This window comes from Crinia signifera, chromosome 3 (genome assembly GCF_055691185.1).
Source record: "Crinia signifera chromosome 3, ASM5569118v1, whole genome shotgun sequence".
In the NCBI taxonomy this organism is placed as follows: Eukaryota; Metazoa; Chordata; class Amphibia; order Anura; family Myobatrachidae; genus Crinia; species Crinia signifera.
Genome location: NC_139219.1, coordinates 94,921,533 through 94,941,161, shown reverse-complemented (window position 1 = coordinate 94,941,161; position 19,629 = coordinate 94,921,533). Strand labels below are relative to the sequence as shown.

The following is a 19,629-nucleotide window of genomic DNA, read 5'->3' as shown; positions in this document are numbered from 1 at the left end:
CCTAGTACAAGCAAAGTAAGGGCGGGGGCTATATGCTAATTTTAGCTGTCAAATATTAAATATTGGGAGATACATCCCGGACACCAAGGTAAACAAAAGTCTTACGAGAAACATAATAGCGCACTAGACAAACAACAAATAACCCACTATTAAAAACAAGCTGTGTGTCAGAGTGATCACCCCACCCAGCTGGACCGCTGATCTGGAGTGGTCACACAGACCACATACATGGACATAATTCATGAGTCCTGGGTATTACTAACTAGCTGAACACAACAAGATACTGCGTCAAATCATTGATGATGCACACCCATTATTGGAGAGGAAAAATATATATATTTTTTAAAGGAAGATATTCATATGAGTCTTTTCATTAAGACCCCTTGGGTAGACAGCCTCCAGGCGATGGATCCAGAATGCTTCCCTTTTCAATAACATCAGACCCCGATCACCCCCTCAAGGCGGAGGGGGGATCCAATCTATAGCCATGTGTTAAATGATGTTTCTCTTTGAGGAAATGAGCCGCTACTGGCTTATCAGTTTTGCCAGTAGAGTACGCCAGTCGAATGGATGACCAGTGTTGGTTGATCCTTTCTCTTAGTGTCCTTATGGTTTAGATGTTTAAAAAACTGGCAAGGCACGTTGCCCTGCTAAGAAAGTTTAGAGTGGACACTAACAGTCAAGGGGAGATTGAGGACCGGACAGGACCGCACCGCACCCCCAACCCGGCAAAGACCAGTTTCTGCTTCCGCCCCCTCAAAATCTAGTTGCCAGGAAGCAGAATCTGGCGCCCAGGGTTTGTCGAGCCATGATATGGGTATGGTGTGTTTCGCCTCTGGAATGCGACCAAAACTAGGATTAGGACAAACGTAACATATAGTCACCAAACAACTCTATCCTGACAAATATTTTTGATATTTACCAGATTCTTTGTGATCTTACCAGGCAGACCATGTAGGGATAAACTCTTGACATCTATCCGGGATATATATCCTCCATATCTATGTACAAGTCTAGTCTGTGAAACCATGCAACTTTTATTATGTTTTTTTTTTTCTTTTTCTGGCTGCTGACGACTTATTGGCTCATAGTAACAAAATCTGCTGAAACTTGGCATGGAAATCTCTCTATACGTCACCTTTTACAGCAGCAGCACAGAGTTTACTTTTCTACTTGATCAACATTGGAGAGAAAGTTTTCTTTGCATGTGATCTGCTTTCTTGTAAAAGAAGTATTTTCAAGAAGCCAAGACCAACTTTATTCCCTTAGAGCCAGATGTATCAAGCTTCGATAAGTGATAAAATAAAGAGTGATAAACAGCCTGCCAGTCGGCTCCTACCTGTCATGTTACAGGCTTGGATTGTTTATCACTCTCCACTTTCTGACTTTTTGAAGCTTGATACATCTGGCCCTTAGTGAGGCATCAATACCCTGGGTTGCTTAGTGTTCATTCTAGCACCCACTATCTTTGAAAACCCATGCAGTTCCTCTTCCCTGTCTGGGGTGTCCAGGGGCTGGTTGGCAACTTTTAGCCTAGGGGGCAAGTCCAGAGCACTGGCCCATACCCCCCATCTTTCTGGAAGACTGAATGCTTGTGCGCGCCGGAGGCGTGCTGAAAAATTAGCCGTGTGGCCTATCATAAGGGGGCGTGGCCTGTACCTTGATTGTATTGTGTACCTGAAGATTGCACATTGTGATGCTAATTACACATTATGCTGCACACCTTGATGCCCATTGCACCCCATAATTTTATGGCAATTACCCAATGTGATGTCCACAGTGCCAGATATTCCACCACAGTGCCAAATACACATATGCCCTCACAGTGCAAGATATGCCCACCACAGTGCCAGATACACATATGACCCCACAGTGCCAGATACACATATGCCCCCACAGTGCCAGAGATGCCCCCCACAGTGCCAGAGATGCCCCCCACAGTGCCAGAGATGCCCCCCACAGTGCCAGAGATGCCCCCCACAGTGCCAGAGATGCCCCCCACAGTGCCAGAGATGCCCCCCACAGTGCCAGAGATGCCCCCCACAGTGCCAGAGATGCCCCCCACAGTGCCAGAGATGCCCCCCACAGTGCCAGAGATGCCCCCCACAGTGCCAGAGACACATATGCCCCCCACAGTGCCAGAGACACATATGCCCCCCACAGTGCCAGAGACACATATGCTCCCACAGTGCCAGAGACACATATGCCCCCACAGTGCCAGAATTCCCCACCAGCAACTCACCATTGTTGCTGTCTCTCCCTCTGCTGCTGGGCGGGGGGAGGGGCCCGGTGGGGTCCGACAGCCCTCCTGCTCCCCCGGGCCGCTAAGCCAGTCACTGGCTGCAAGCCGCGCTGTATCACCATCCACCTCCTCCAGGCAGCCCACCTGCGCTGGCCGTGACTTCCAGAACACGGACATAGTGCAGGAGGCCGGCGGCCATTTTCCTGTAGCCGCGGCGTGTTCTGGAAGCCACGGCCAGCGCAGGTGGGCTGCCTGGAGGAGGTGGATGGTGATACAGCGCGGCCCGCAGCCAGTGACTGGCTAAGCGGCCCGGGGGGCACATGGCACCCTGGCCCAGCCCGCCCCTGGGGGTGCCGCTATCTGCTGTAGTGCTTCTCGCATAGTGTGGTCTGTATATCAGCACTGATATGCAAACCAGATCTGTACTAGAAACACCACAGCAGACCGCAACACCCCAGGCAGGGAACAGGAACTGCATGGGTTTTCAAAGATAGTGGGTGCTAGAATGAACACAAATTCTAGCACCCTCCACCTTTGAAAACCCATGTCGTTCCTCTTCCCTGCCTGGGGTGTTGCTGTCTGCTGTGGGGTTTCTAGCACAGGTCTGGTTTGCATATCAGTGCTGATTTACAGAACACACTGTGCTAGAAGCACTACAGCAGACAGTGACACCCGAGGCAGGGAAGAGGAACTGCATGGGTTTTCAATGGGCTACTCGCAGAGAGGAGACTAGAAAAGTAGGCAACCCTGATATAAACCAAAGTGTATGTATGTGTGTATGTGTGTGTGTGTGTGTGTGTGTGTGTGTATATATGTATATATGTGTGTGTGTGTATGTATGTATGTATGTATGTATATATGTGTGTGTGTATATATATATATATATATATATATATATATATATATATATATGTGTATATATGTATATGTGTATATGTGTATATGTGTATATGTGTATATATGTATATATGTATATATATATATATGTATATATATATATATATATGTAGAACAGCGGACTTGCACTCTCCTTTCCGTGGCAGCTGCCCTGGTGCCGTGCTAAACAAGGACAAATAAACAAAAAAAGCAGGCACTCCAGGGACTTGGTTAAATGCAAAAGATTTGTATTAGGCAAACATGCCAAAAACGGCCAACGTTTCGGGGCAACAACGCCCCTTTGTCAAGGCAATACAAAGTGAAGATAACGGCAAAAAAAACGTATATATATAATCATAGGTGATAGAACTTCAACCACAATGAATCTATTGGCTGATTCAGATGTGGACCGGTGCTAATAGTGATACTGTGCATGCACCCTGAATGTCTGTACAGGCGCTGCACTAAATCAGACACATTGTGCCAGATGTAATAGCATGCCTTGTAAATATTGGACCCTTTAAAAATGCTGAGTTTGGGTTGCATCCTGCTCGTCAGCCTAACTAGGATGCTATTACCTCTGGCCCTTGATCTGAGAATTATAGTGGGTGTTCCAGGGAGGTAACAGGTTTGCGAAGCCAACAAGGTTGTGCATGTTCATACTATGTAGCAAGCTGGCAGGAGGTTGGGTAGGCTTTGTGAATACACTATGGCCTACTTTAAAAAAATAAAAAAAAAGGGGTATTCAAAGCAGTAAAGTTGATCTTACACTAGAAAAGTACCACTAAATAGCTTTAAATTGTACAAACTGATGATATCATCTATACATTCATGGTTAATGGATATAATCCTGGGCTAAAGAGAAGGTCAAATGGTACTTATGTAGTAACTGGGCTGCCGATTTTGAAATCGGGTCCATCGCATCGCATCGCACCCGACCAAATCGCATGCGATGCGATGCGATGCGATGCGATGGACCCGATTTTTCCATAGGATTCAATGTTAAAATGGACTGAGTCCATTTTAACATGGAATTCAATGGGAAAAGGGGTCCTTTTCATACCCCTACTATCCAAGTGGGCATGGAGTTGGATATAAACCTGTGGCGAGCGTAGCGAGCCACCGAGCCCGAAGCGTGGCGAGCGTAGCGAGCCCCGCGAGGGGACACAGAATACCGTCCCCTCGCGGGGCTCGCTTCGCTCGCCACGCTTCGGGCTCGGTGGCTCGCTACGCTCGCCACAGGTTTATATCCAACTCCATGCCCACTTGGATAGTAGGGGTATGAAAAGGACCCCTTTTTCCCATTGAATTCCATGTTAAAATGGACTCAGTCCATTTTAACATTGAATCCTATGGAAAAATCGGGTCATCGCATCGCATCGTATCGCATCGTATGCGATGCGATGCGATATCGCATCGCATCGCATCTGATTGTATGCCTTAACTTAAGGCATACAATCAAAAAATCGGCAGCCCAGATACTACATAAGTACCGGTCAAATTTACATTAAACCTCTTTATTCTGTCTGACTGTTGGAAAACCGTGGATCTGTGAAAACGGATGCAGATTGTCAAAAACAACTGCAGAATTTACCATCCTTTTTTGACAATGCAGGTTCAACTTTAAAAACCGTTAGAATCTGCATAGGCGGCAATATGGCTGAAAATGTCCGCATTAAATAGGTGTGCCCTGATATTTCCGACTGAGATTTTGTCATACATTGAATACCTCACTACATGAGAGTAGCTACATAGAAGGGAATAGTGACAAGTCACATGACTATTGAGGCCTTTTCCAGCTGGAATCATGCTCTGTGCTGACCTCTTAACACACTGCACTGGAAATATAGCATTTTTGTTAAACTTGTTCTGCTGCTGTCATTAGTAAAAAAAAAAGGTTGCACCCAGTGACTGTGTAATCATTGGTGTTATGTCAGATATCTAGTATTACATAGTTATTTAAGACTGTGGGTTCTTTGGGTAGAATCCCACTTTATTTTGTGCATTTTGAATTCTTGTCATTATCATACTTTTCAGTATTGATGTCATTTTGTGTCGTCATGACAATTAATATATGATGCAGAATAGTAGAAATCTCATAGAACTTTTGTCTGAAAACTGTAAAATCAGATTTTTGAATTAAAAAAGAGGGTACTTGTTTCCTAACACGGTGCCCATCTTATGCCATCGCATACCACTAATTAAGGTATGTGAAGGGGCCCAATTTTCGGGTCCTAAGAGCCGCACTGTACAATTTTAATATCGCATCGCATGCCATTACAATGGCATGCAATGCGATTTGTAATTGTTCAGGCACCCTGGTGGGTGATAACTATGTTAAATGCACCTCCATTGTTAAAGCCACCCCCACTATCAACGCCAACCCGAAGCGTGGCGAGCGCAGTGGGGCGGCGGTACGCGTCCTCTGACCTTTTCATACCCCCACTATCCATGTTGGAGTGGCGTTGATTTTATATAGTTTGGCGAGCGTAGCGAGCGGACGCAGAATACCTGTGCAGTAATCCGCATCCCCTCGCCACGCTTCGGGCTCGCTGCGCTCGCCACACTATATAAAAGCAACTCCATGCCGACGTGGATAGTGGGGGTATGAAAAGGTCGGAGGACGCGTACCGCCGCCCCTCGCTGGTTCGCTGCGCTCGCCACGCTTCGGGTTGGCGTTCATAGTGGGTGTGGCATTAACAATGGGGGTGCATATAACATAGTAATCGCCCATCAGGGTGCCTGTACAATTAAAAAATTGTTTTGATAGCATCGCATGCGATCAAAACAATGGCATAAGATTAAAATTGTGGGCGCCGTGCTAGGAAGCAAGTACCAAAAAGAGAACTCTTTGTAATAATGTAATAAACTATTTAAAATAAAACCATGTGTAACTTTCATTTTCAGCGGCGTCCTTGTTAAAGTACATATCCTCCCCATCATCTTGTGATGACTTTTGCTTGCAAGCTCCCATTTAATCTTTTTATAGTACTTTAATTATATTCTTTAAAATGTCTTAGGAACCAAACTTCTGAGTTTTGTTGTGAAACCAGCACAATATCTTAATCTAATCTGTTTTTGTGCACAGAAGTTTTCATATTAAATTAAGAGTAAAATGTATGAGGGTGCTTTAAAAAGTAGGGTAACAAGCCCTTGCATGTGTCTAATGTCCTCTTTCATTCTAATTTCCCTCTAAGCTAGAGCAGGTGGACCACTGTTTTTCCTCATGGCTATCAGACAGCGTCTTATACTAGTCCCGTCCTAACGTCAGGTGCAAGATGGTGGCGCTGGCAGAAACTTGGTCAAACATTGAGGTGAATAGTGTGATCAGATTTCTGCATCTAAAGGGCACATCAGCAGCTGAAATTCTTCCCCAAATTGTGGCGGTTTAAGTTTAGAAACATCATGTCACCGAAACAAGTTTGGGTTTGGTGCACTGTCTTTGGTAACGGCAGGACAGATGTTAATGAGCAGCGAATCGGCCGGCCAAGCACGTGCTCCACAGATGACAGTTTGTGCCGCATTGACTGCCTGGTTCAGGAGGACAGAGATGCATTTCAGTTAGTGATACTGCTGACAAACTTTGGATTCTGTAAACAACATTCAGATACAGGGTGTAATTTGGAAGTTTCCCATACCCTATCAATAAATAGTCGTGTGGAATACATTCATAAAATATGACTCAATTTCCATTTTGCACTGGTCTTAAGGTGGCCATACACATAGCGATGTACTCTGTACTTTTTTTTTACTGCATTGCATCTAGTACAAAAAGCATATAATATTCTACAGCAGCATGCTTTTTGTACTAGTTACGATGTGAACTGCCTTAGAAGAACCATCTGTGTAAAGTTAGTAGTGCTAGGAAGCCATCAGAGATCAGGGAGATCAAAAGGACGCAGAAGCTCCTTCTCCACTACTGCCCGTGGCTCAGGTGAATCACAATTAAACCAATCCAGGCCAAGCTCTGGAAATGCCACTCCACCTTCTAGTTTAGTAGGAAAGGTACTTCTAGCTGTTCTCACTCCCTTCCGTACATACGAGACAATTGAGTGGTAAATATTATTAAAGAAAAATTTCAGAAGTTGTCTCGGATGGTGCAAATTTTTTTTAATTTTGTCATTAAAACCATTTTAACCGCTGCCAGTGTTATCCAGGACACTTTGTGAAACATCTAATCCTTGGTTAACCCATTAAGTATCCCAAGCATGGTATAATTGCAGGAAATAATATTATATCGGCTTGCTAAGGGCATACCCAGATATTTCAATGAACGGGATTTGTATGTTCTAGTTTAACCAAATAAAACAAATACAAGTAGAGTCTCCCATATTCTTAAATCTGATGTCCAAAATGATTAGTATACACTTTGTAACTGTTACGTGCATAAAATTATTAAAACTATAAAATCACTTTCAGGATGTGTGTATTTGTGTTTTTCTGTAAGGCGTATATGATGGTGTGTTTCAACTTGAGTTTGTTCCCAAGATACCTCATTATGGTCCCAAGCGTTTTGGATATTGAAAACCTTATTCTGAGGAAACTAGCTTTTGCTGTATTAGCTGATACACAATAGTTTGCAATTGACTGCACAGTGAATGTAAAGCTCAAGTTATTTTCATGTTAAAACTGTTAATTGTTTTTAATGATCTGCTCTTCTGACAGGCACACGTGGGGAGCGATAGATGATGAGAAACATGTATTCTACAAAATCAGCATCTGTGAGAACCTGAAAGCCAGTGAATGCGGGGGAACAGAATGTGCAATTTGTGCCCATGATATAACCAAGGACACTTTTCAAGCAGTGGGTAAGTCTCAGTATAGTTGTAGTTATGCTGGGAACAGACAGTGCTCTAGGGGAGTGTATTTGATCGCTGTTTAATAATGGATGAGCATAACCATCTACTAAGTTTATCTCGATAATTTGCCAATAGTTGATCTAAATATAACTGATATGGTAAAGCCTCCATTCCATAGATCGGTAAAATGTAATTGATACCCTGTCACCCAAAGTTTTGCTATGTATTTAATCTCTTCCTGCTGACTATAAATAACACACTATTCACATTTGTAGTTCATTGAAACTAGTTGTGCCATTTCTGGGATTTATGCAGACAAGACAACTACTGTGAAGAAAACTAACTTGCATAATGCAGCAAAGATTTCATTTGTAGTTTCTTGTTGACTGACATTTAGGAAGCATTGGGGCAGATGTATTAAGCCTTAACAAGAGATACATTCAAGGGTGATAAGCAGATATAAACATCCAGCCAATCACCTGCTAACTGACTTTTTTCAAACACAACCTGAAACATGGCAGTTAGCAGGTGATTGGCTGGATGTTTATCTCTCCTCATCACCCTTGCATTTATCTCCTGTTAAGGCTTAATACATCTGCCCCAGTATGCCAAACAGCTAGTAATGCAATAAGAAAGAAGCCCCATCGCTCCATTCCCCCAAGTGTACAAAGTGGTTATTACATTTTCTCTACCAACACATGCCCCAGCAGGATCCACAGTCTGCACACAGAAATCATAAACCTAGAATACAATATTTTCCAGTAAAAAGATAATAAATATGCGATATATAAAACACTAGTATATGTTTGAAGTCCCGATAGCAGTATCTGCTTAATGTTGGTCCACCATCATATCTCCCGTTTTAACAATTTTGAGGGCTCCCTGAGCAGTTGAGCAGCCTCCAGGCTCACTTTCCTGCACTGATTACGCGTACAACCTTCATTCCCAGTCCGCGGAATATTGCAGCCTGTGGGTGGGACATCGGGGCACTGTCTAAATGGCGGTACTGTGATAGTCTTGCTGATGATGGGTAGTATGCTAATTATGAGAAGACCTCACAATATGTGGTTTTTGCTAAATTGAATGTAAGAATATTTTTGGTTAAAATAAGCTTTTTTTTCATAGAATAAAGTATTGATACTATAGATCCAAGATGTATTAGGTATACAGGTTAACAGTGGCGTAACTATAGTCCCGCAGCCCCCGCGGTGGCGGGGAGGCGCTAGGCAGGTGTGGGCGCCTGGGGGGTCTGCGGGACTATAGTTACCACCTGGTCCCGACTCCTGCCCTCCCCCTCCAGTCCTTACCACATTGCCGCCGGCGCCGCAGCCTCTAACCCGACACGCAGATCTGTGTCGGGTGGTCCCCGGCTCCGGCTGCAGTGCTAATATAATAACAGACACTCGGAAAATGGCTGCCCCCATAATGCTGTATGGGGGCAGCCATTTTCCGAGTGTCTGTTATTATATTAGCACTGCAGCTGGAGCCGGGGACCGCCCGTCACCCGACACAGATCTGCGTGTCTGGTTAGAGGCAGAAGCGCCGGCGGCAATGGGGACGGGTAAGGAGGGGGTTAATATTTCGGGGGGGGGGGGCCCGAAATGTCCGGCGGGGGGGGGGCGCAAAAAAGTAGTTACGCCTCTGCAGGTTAAGTAGATCTATTTACCAAGGACAGCCAGTGACCATCTAAAGCTAGCAATACATCAGGATGACATGTATACTACCTAATCGAATGCAGGTCGTGGAGCCGTCGAATGAGCAAACCTATGTGCTAAAAAAGCACATACAATCTGCTTACGACCATAATTAGAGCCGATGGGTCAGAAGTGCAGCATGTCTGATCTGGGCGCCGACCTCTCAACCCGTAGGACTGCGAAGAGTAACTACATTATGCACAATGAGTTTGTGCGTTTGGGTCCAATATCGTTCAGGTGTAAGACTGCATAGTGAACTGATTGCAAAGTACAATTCATGTTTATTTTTGTATTATCAAGAGCTGCTTTGTCTGTAAACAGTAAGCTGTGTATTTTCTTCATGTGATGGTGGGAAAGCAAAACACTTTTAAGGTCCATACACACTGGGCGACTTTGAGCTGAAAGTCACTCAAAACAGCATGTTTGACCGGCTTTCAGCTCAAAACCGCCCAGTGTGTATGCAGAGTCGCCCAGTGTGTATGCAGAGTCGCCCAGTGTGTATGCAGAGTCGCCCAGTGTGTATGCAGAGTCGCCCAGTGTGTATGCAGAGTCGCCCAGTGTGTATGCAGAGTCGCCCAGTGTGTATGGACCTTTTGGACTCTTCTAAGGATATCTGGAAAGCCAGTGTTTCTCAGAGTATTGAGAGGCAGAAGAGTAATACCGCTTTATTGCACCATTGAAATATTGTTTAGTTCAATCAGGGGTGGGCAATTCTTTCACTTCACTTAACACTTCCAGTAAATATTCGAATGCCGCACACAAAATATCTTGTAAATGCCAAAACGAGCCAATTAAGGGAATAGAATCTAAGTGAATAGAATACAAAAGTGCTTCATAGTGCAAGTGCTCATTATAAAAACCTTTTTATTGTCTCACACAATATATTCACATATGTATCAGTGCAGCACATTCAATGCTGTAACCGGTCACGGACACAGGGACTCCACATGACACGAACTGTACTAGACCACGCCACTAAAGGGATTATTTGCGCATCCATCACATAGAAAAAAAATGTTGAATTCATTTTCTTTGATGCTCCCGAAACCAACATGCCTGTTAGTTATGGGAGCATCATAGAAAATTAATTAAAAACAATTAAACACGTGACCTGAAACCATTTGTTTTATTGTGTGAGAAAATGTTAAAAAATTTATAACGGGTACTTGCACTATGGAGGAGCACTTCTTGGTTCTATTAACCTAGATAACCTTAATTGGCTATGGAGCGCTTGGTCTAATTTTTTCCAGATATATACACCCCTGCACCTCTCACTCTCTCCTTCTCTGCAACTCTCCTGTCTGTCAACCCTGCACCTCTGACTCCCTCCTGTCTTGCACATCTCCATCGCTGTCACCCCTGCACCCTTGCACCACTCCGTCCCCGCATCACTCTTGCACATCTGTGTCCCTCCTTCACCCCTGCATGCACCTTTCTGTACCTCCATCACCCCTGCACCTCTCCACCCCCCTTTACCTCTCTATCCCCTCACCAACCTTGCAGCTTTTATTACCAAAATAACATTGAAAAAATTCTCCCCAAAATATTTTCCTAACCTGTGGGCGGGCAGCTGAGAATCGGCATCAGGCTGCTGGGGAACCAGGCGGGCAGCAAAGAGTAGGCATTTGGCAGCTGAGGAACCAGGTGGGCGGGGCACGGTGGCCAACACACAGCACCTTTAAGCAGCATGTGGGGGGTTGGGTGGGCATATTAAGGAGGGATAATTGGGCACACCTCCTAAGTCCTTCGCTCTCTACCATGGTTGTGGTATATGGTCCTGACAGTCATTAGCCCAACGTCAGGATCCCGACTGGCCAGACTCAGATAGCATGGCGAGCGCAACAAAGCCCCTTGTGGGCTCGCTGCACTCGCCACGTTGCAGGCACAATGGCTTGCTACGCTCACCACCTATTCTATTCTGCCTCATGGTGGTCGTGAACCCCCACGTGGGAGAAAAGCCGGTGGCCGTCTGGACTCAGAGAGTGTCGGGGTTTTGACTGTCGGGATCCCAACGTCGGGGTAATGACTGTCAGGAAACTGTCGGGCACCCCTCTACCACAGTAGCTGCCTTCATTATGCAGCGCTGCTGAGGAGAGATTTGTTCACCAGAGGCAGCAGTCCAGGATTTCCTTTCTGTGAAGTCTGCGCAGTGAGGAGGTGGAGCCAATGCACGAGTGTCCATCAAATTGTCACACCAGTTTTGACTGGCGCTTTGGCTCCACCCTGCAAGCCATCCAGCGTCTCTCACATCAAAGGAGGAATCCCGGCTGCTGCCACAATGAATGAAGCTCTCCTCAGTGGCTGAGCATGTTGGGACTGCAGTGCTGTACCGCAATGACAAGCGGCTCAGCCAGTCGAGCTGCTTTTCATTGTACAACAGTTTGGAGCAGCGGGCAAGGCATCAATAATTCGTGGGCCACTTGTTGCCCACAACTGAGTTAAATTGATTAAACTTATCTATGACATTATCTTTCAAGATTTTGTGTGTGTTTGTGTGTACATAATGTGTATCCAATTTGGCAAGTCCTTGATGCTTTTGCATCCTGCCTCATAAGGCTGACACAACAGGAATATGGTACACCATGTGAGACACTGCTCTACATACACTGCCTTCATCCTGCAATACATTTCTGAAGCATAATCTTCTTCTGGATAACAGCTCTTTGCACTGATCTGGTGGAATCTATCATGTATTCAACCGCGTAAAACGACTTTCCAGGAATGAAGAAACTGAATTGAAGTCATTCACTACACATGCACAATTAGGAAAAAAATCCATGCCATCTATTGGCAAACTCATTAACCCACTGATCTATATATCACATAAATATTTATATGACAGTCATATAAAAAAGGTATGGAGGGAATGTGAGGGGTCTTTTGATCCTCCAGTGAAACGCTAGCTAGACCCAATATCCTATGTGTTTTAGGTTTCCGAATAGAAGTTGGTATAAACGTATTAATACCAATCAGTGGGTCAAAATATACACAATTTATATTTACCAATAAATGATTTGTTAAATACATTTATTTTATATATCCTGGGGAAAAACAGGCAATTATTATTCAATGTGTACGGAAAAATGTTATTCCTAGAGGCAGCTTAATAATAGGACAGCTAATTAAGCAATCAGTTCTTGAATGACAAGGTACAACAATTATTATAAGAATTGTTGCTTCCTGGTGGTACCTTTTCTGCAGTACCTTTCTGAGCAATTCCTTATTTCAAAAACCTGGATTACTTCAAAATAATAAGTGAAGTAACCGTTCGTCATCGGAATCTCTGATGTTAAGCAGATGTAAATGATCTGATTTCCTGAAACAATGTTAAAAAATCCACAAACTTTTTGGCAGGGGGGAGCAAAATTTATAGTTACTCCTCTGCATCCGTTATGGACATTTTTTAAATTACATTGTTCTTCCCCTATATATTGACCATGCATATACCTTATATTTGTATTTGTTTATTTATATTGATCAATAAGGGGCACCAATATTTTCTACTAGTTAAGCCCGCTCGAATGCAAAAGCTTCAAAAGCTAGTCTGCTACTTTGTGATTGCCGCTGCCTTTCTGTATTTGTGATTGCCTCTGTGTTTCTGTATGTGTGAAAGAGATGTAGCTTCACTCACTGGCAGTTTTTCGGTTGCACACAGACACTATATATGAGATAGAATAAGCTAAAGTTTCTTTAGAGATTTATATGTAAAATCTGTGCTCCATTCGCACTATTCAATTCATTTTAAATGTTTTTCTTTCTTTTTTTTCAGGAACTTTACCAGCGCAGACGGGCAATAATGTACTTGTGTTTAATACCACTCAAAGTTGTCCGGGATCTGACCATAAAATTCAAAGTGTCATCAGCTTAATGTGTGGGAAGTCATTGGTGAGTGCTTCTCTTTTTGGGTCTAAATTTTTTTCTGTGCATGTAATGTAATTCAGTTTAAATCTAACGAATCTTCCAATTGTATACCGATGTGTACTAATACACAGAGGCTGCAATACTCTAATCTGTGTGGCATAGTCACAATATGATGCTACCAAACCACTTCACTAGACTGCACTTATTAATTTGTTATGCAACACTTCTGTATATGTTTGCAACTGAATTTCCCCGGCTAAATGTAGTAGGATGCGAGTTCTAAACTTGCAAGTTTTCAGAACTTGCACATGTAACAGGGTGTGATGCATACTCGCATGTATCTCATGTTTCCACTATTTTCTACTTGCATGACTCAAACTGGCATCTACCTTTTCACATAAAAAATATACGTCACACACAATGTAATAGGGTGCGAGATATTAACTAGCACAGAATTAGTGTATATGTGTGTATATGTATGTATATATAGATATATAGATATATATATATATATATATATATATCTCTAGATAGATATAGAGATAGATAGATATAGAGATAGATAGATATATAGATATATAGATAGATAGATATAGAGAAAAAATAGACAATCATGAAACTGGAACATTTAACAGAAGCCTGTACAGATCAGTGAGATCTGTGCAGGATTCTATAAAAGTTCTTAGAGATACTGTATGTGTGTGTATATGGCTCTCTGTCTCTGTCTCTCTCTCTGTCTCTCTCTCTCTCTCTCTCTCTCTCTCTCTCTCTCTCTCTCTCTCTCTCTCAGATGCTTTAACTGCATATTTGAGGCTTTAAATCGAGGCTTTTTACATCCATGTCAGGATGAATAGAGTTGTTTGGCAAACTCTAATCTGGTCTACCTGTTTTTGAGGCTCACCAATGGTTAACCCTTTATATTCACTCTTTTGAAGTCTTCTCTTGATTGTTGACTTTGACACCTACCTTCTGGAGAGTGTTCTTGATCTGGCCAACTGTTATGAAGGGGTTTTTCTTCACCAGGAATTCTTCTGTCATCCACATCAGTTGTTTTTCATGGTCTTCCATGTCTTTTGATGTTGCTGAGCTCCCCGGTGCCGCCTTTCTTTTTAAGAATGTTCCAAACAGTTCTTTTGGCCACATCTGATGTTTTTGCCATCTCTCTGATGGGTTTTGTTTTGATTTTTCAGCCTAATGATTGCTTGCTTCACTGACCGTGACAGCTCTTTGGTTCTCATATTGAGAGTCAACAGCAACAGATTCCAAATGCAAATATCACACCTGGAATCAACTCCAGACCTTTTACCTGCTTAATTAATGATGAAATAACGAGGGAATAGCCCACAACTGTCCATGAAATAGATTTTGAGTCGATTGTCCTATTTCTTTTGGTACATTAAAAAGTGTGAGGCACATATAATTCCTACGCCATTCACCAGAATTAGATGTAAATATCCTCAAATTAAAGCTGAAAATCTGCAGTTAAAGCCCATCTTGTTTGGTTCATTTCAAATCCATTGTGGTGGTGTATAGCCCAAAATATGAAAATTGTGTCAATGTCCCAATATTTATGGACCAGGATTTATGTATATATCTCTATACCGGAGATAAGTAAGGCGGCATTCTGAAGTCTTCATTGCAGAAAAGTACATTTTTTTTTACTTTTCTGCAATGAAGAATTCATTCCACCTTACTTATCTCTGCTGTTTGTAATGACTTTGGAGGGCACCGAAGCACGTATACACAAGCCATTTATGAGAACCAGGTTAATTTCTATATATATTATTTATTTTTAATGGAGACATTTTTCTAGTGCAAAACTCACCCCTATTCTGGGGATATCTTTAATTCACTAGAATGCTTTTTTTTTTTTAATGCAATATAAAAAATATTTGTAGTGGGTGGTGGTCAGTTGCAGATTGTGTGGTGGACATCTGTAACAATTATGAATGAGAAATTGGTTCAAAAACCTTAATTAGGTAAACGGTAATTTGCCAATTTTCTGTAATTGGCTAGATAAAATACCATTGAGGTATGTGCACACCTTTTGTTATAAGAAACTATCAAGCAAAATAGGAACTATAGTTATTAATATTTTTTTAGTTTTTTGTTGTTGTTGCAACGTCTGAAATACAGCTGATGTTACTGCACGTTTGGATTACATTGCAATGCCTTTGTAGTGGGACAAATTGGTCTCATTTAGTGATACCCATCCAACTATCAATTTCTCCAATAGGGGAAATACCTGTCCATGTTATTGGCCAACTGAATATAGATTTCAGAAGCATGCTTGTATACTGCACAAATTAAAAATACCAATGGATATTTATATTGTGTGGTAGATATTGACATAGAACATTTGGTACTTGTTTCCTAGCACGGCCACAAAGATCTTGATCGTGGGCATCGTGAGGAAAAATCGGGGGCATCGGGGCCATCGCATGCACTAAAAAATCGGTTGCGATGGTACCGACGCGATGCCCGCGATTTTCCCATAGGGAACAATGTTAAATACCTCAATTTAGCCGCGATGCCCCCGATTTCCCATAGGAATCCATGTTAAATGGCTCAATTTACCCAAATCATCATAGGGAACAATGGGAAATGGGCCAGAAAACCAAAAAAACACAGCTGAACACTGAAATGTCCCCCAAAAAGTAGTTGACGCCACCCCACGATCAACGCGAACCCGAAGCGTGGCGAGCGGCGGCGGTACGCGTCCTCCGACCTTTTCATACCCCCACTATCCACGTCGGCGTGGAGTTGAGAATAGAATAGTGTGGCGAGCCACCGAGCCTGAAGCGTGGCGAGCGGACGCGGATACCTGTGAAGCCCGCGAAGGGACGCGTTTACCTGTGAAGGTATCCGCGTCCCCTTGCGGGGCTCGCTGCACTCGCCACGCTTCGGGCTCGGTGGCTCGCTGCGCTCGCCACACTAATCTATTCTCAACTCCACGCCGACGTGGATAGTGGGGGTATGAAAAGATCGGAGGACGCGTACCGCCGCCCCTCACGGGCTCGCTGCGCTCGCCATGCTTTGGGTCGGCGTTGATCGTGGGGTGGCGTAAACTACTTTTGGGGGGACATTTCACTGTTCAGGGGTGTTTTTTGGGTTTTCTGGCCCATTTACCATTGTTTCCTATGATGATTTGGGTAAATTGAGCCATTTAACATTGATTCCTATGGGAAATCGGGGGCATCGCGAGTAAATTGAGGCATTTAACATTGTTCCCTATGGGGAAATCGGGGGCATCGCGTCTGGACCATTTAAGCCTTTTTTAGCCACATACGACGCGACCGACGCGATATTGACTTTTTTCAATGCATTTCAATGGGAAAATCGGGGGCATCGCGTCGGTCGCGTCGCATACCACTAAAAATGACACCCGATGCCCGCGATTGTGGCCGTGCTAGGAAACAAGTACCGAACATTTTGTTTTGTATCCTAATAATTTTATGTTTGCTGACACTGCAGGGAACACCTGAATTTATCAAATTTGATGAATGTGTGCATTACTTTGAATGGAGTACATTCACTGCTTGCAAGAAGAACAAATTTAAACCAATTAAAGAGGTAAGTTTTTTGTTTTTTTTCTATTTGTTTGGGTTTTTGTGGTTTTCTTATTTCTATGCCTTGAAATTCACAGCCACTGTGTGTTCTGTTTGTATGTTCTCTGGTTTTATTTGATTGTAATTGTGTAAAATAACCTGTAATACCCCTCTTCACATATGTGACCTGGGAACTTAGCGAGTTTAGCAAGCCAGAAAATTTTCGGGTCAATGCACTTTCATATGCAATTACCTGGGTTTTTACTGCATGTGTGAGATAAATAAATGAAGGGGATCATAATCAAAAAAAGACACCTACCTGATATTGTGTGGTCTCATGCTGTGGCAAATTCCTATAAGGACGGTAAAGATCTATTTAACCATTAATGGGGAAGCTGAAATTAACTTTCTTAGTACCTTACAACTTCCATAGAATAATAATTTGAGTGCTACCGCCATAGAATTTATAAAATATGCGGTGCTACACTGCTAAATGTTGTAGCACCAAGACACCTGAGTGCTTCATGCATACATAGGAAAAGTTAACTTGTAGTGCGCCCAGTGTTAGAACATGTATAGAAAACGGTACACAGCCTGGTAGTTGATGATGATGTTTACCATGTAGGGCTGTGTGTGGTGCAACATTTTTACCACACACAGCCCTACATGGTAAATATCTTCATCAACGGCTGCCAGGCTGTGTGTGATATAGCCATTGATGATATTGGTGATATAGCTCCCCCCCCCCCCCCCCCCCGAGACTAGAGATGGGTATATCTTGACAGGAGCCTATAACCAGGCAAAGAAACTCTATTCCGCAGCGGTAGTACAGACTGCGCACTGCCGAGATGGTTCAGCAACTAGTCGACTTGACTAAAGAAGCGGGTGGACTTGTAGGCGGGGCCCGGGGCATCACGCAGGAAAGCATGTTATATACAAGGGCCTGACGCAATGCACTGCGTCAGGTCCTTGTACACTACATTACTGTAACACACACAGCCAGGCATGCATATAGAATCTATATATAGATTCGAAGTGCAATTAATTGAAATTCTTGAGGGTAATGGACTGTCATATAGATTGCATATAGATTCATATGCATGCATGCCCAGCTGTCTCTCTGTAGTGCGACCATCCATTACCCCCAGGATTTTCATTTTTACCCTATTTGGGGTAATTTACCCCGGTTGCTCGACCACTGGTCTACAGTGTAAAGTTGACATTGGCAAAAGGTCGATATGGCACATGAAACATGAAAAGATAGGCTTAACAGCATTTTCATGCTTAACATCCATGTGGACTCCGATCAGGAACGGTAAAATGTGCTGAGCGTTAATGGTGTAAGGCACCGTGCCCAAAGGGTACACACAACAATAATTTGGGGTCCAGGTGCTCAGGTGTTGACACAAACAAAACATGAAAACTCCTATTGATCTTTTCCTTGTGTCGACCTATTGTCAAGACCGGCCTATTGCTTGTCAACCTTTTTTCAATGTAGACCTAGACACTGTCTATCCTATGATCCAAAACTATATTTATAAGCTCTACAATACTCATGGTTGTCAGTGGCATCCAAGCCTTTAGGGGTGTACACACGGTGCGATTCCTGTTCTATTCAATCCCGATTGAATCAAACGGCGTGGTGTTCATATTTGATTTAGATTTATATACTACAGATCTGGACTATATAGTCTTGTCTGCACAATCTATTTTTCTATTCGATTTCAATGCTGTTCGATTTTTCTGCTTATATAAACAAAATCGAACAAAATCGAATTGAAAAATAAATGAAATCTAATCATTTTCCAGATCAAAGGCACTTAACATGCTGCTCTATGCAGCATTTGCCTCTCCCTCCCGTTTGATGCCACCACCTGCCCGGCCCCGGCAGCTGTCTATATCGAATCGGTATCGACAGCTGCCGCATCAAACTGTCTGTAATATTTTACTTAATCTACCCGTGTTTATTTTTATAATCCATATTTACTCTGTCAATATGACCTCTAAACACATCTGTGAACATTGAAAAGGTAAATAAATACCGTATAAAGTAACAGTGTGATGTGGTGGATCTACATGTGCAATTCAGGGTCACTTTCTATTCGATTTGGACTATATAGTCAAATGGAATAGAAAGTGACCCTAAATCGCACTGTGGGCGGTATTCAATGCCGCCGGTGCGAGGGTGATATGTTTTCCGCAAGGATCGCAGAGAACAGGCCATCCTCGCCGGTTTAACCCCTACGCCGGCCACTCGCCCTATTCATTGCTGCAGGGGACTCTTTGTCGCCAGAGGTCAGCGAGGATTCCCCTGAACGGTGAGGTTTGCCGCTAATGCAGCAAGCCTTGCAGTTTTGATGACCGCACTCACCGCTTCCACCTTGCTGGAAAACTCCAGCGAGGTGGAAACGGCGAGTGCAGTGGGGTCAGTTGAATACTGACCCGCAAGCTGTGATGGTAAACTATCGGCACTGCTCACCGTCATAGCTCGCCAAAGACCATTTAATATACCCCTGTGTGTAAACAACATACGGCAAAAAGAAAAAAAAAACTTAATTGCATAAGTAATGTATTGGCTAACAATATCACTAACAAAGTTCACAAAATAT

General features: G+C 43.3%; 1 protein-coding gene and 1 long non-coding RNA gene across 2 annotated transcripts in view; one reads left to right on the top strand and one right to left on the bottom strand.

Annotated features, from left to right (window-relative positions):
- The window catches only part of IGF2R (insulin like growth factor 2 receptor), a 143,358-nt gene that overhangs the window by 25,524 nt on the left and 98,205 nt on the right, over positions 1–19,629 (top strand). The window contains exons 2-4 of the mRNA XM_083176221.1: positions 7,784–7,926; positions 13,381–13,496; positions 16,947–17,045. Of these exons, the coding sequence (XP_083032347.1) occupies positions 7,784–7,926; positions 13,381–13,496; positions 16,947–17,045 (358 nt within the window). The remainder of the gene's footprint in view (positions 1–7,783; positions 7,927–13,380; positions 13,497–16,946; positions 17,046–19,629) is intronic.
- Positions 1–19,629, bottom strand: part of LOC146063648 (uncharacterized) — an 80,572-nt gene that overhangs the window by 3,932 nt on the left and 57,011 nt on the right. The window lies entirely within an intron of this gene.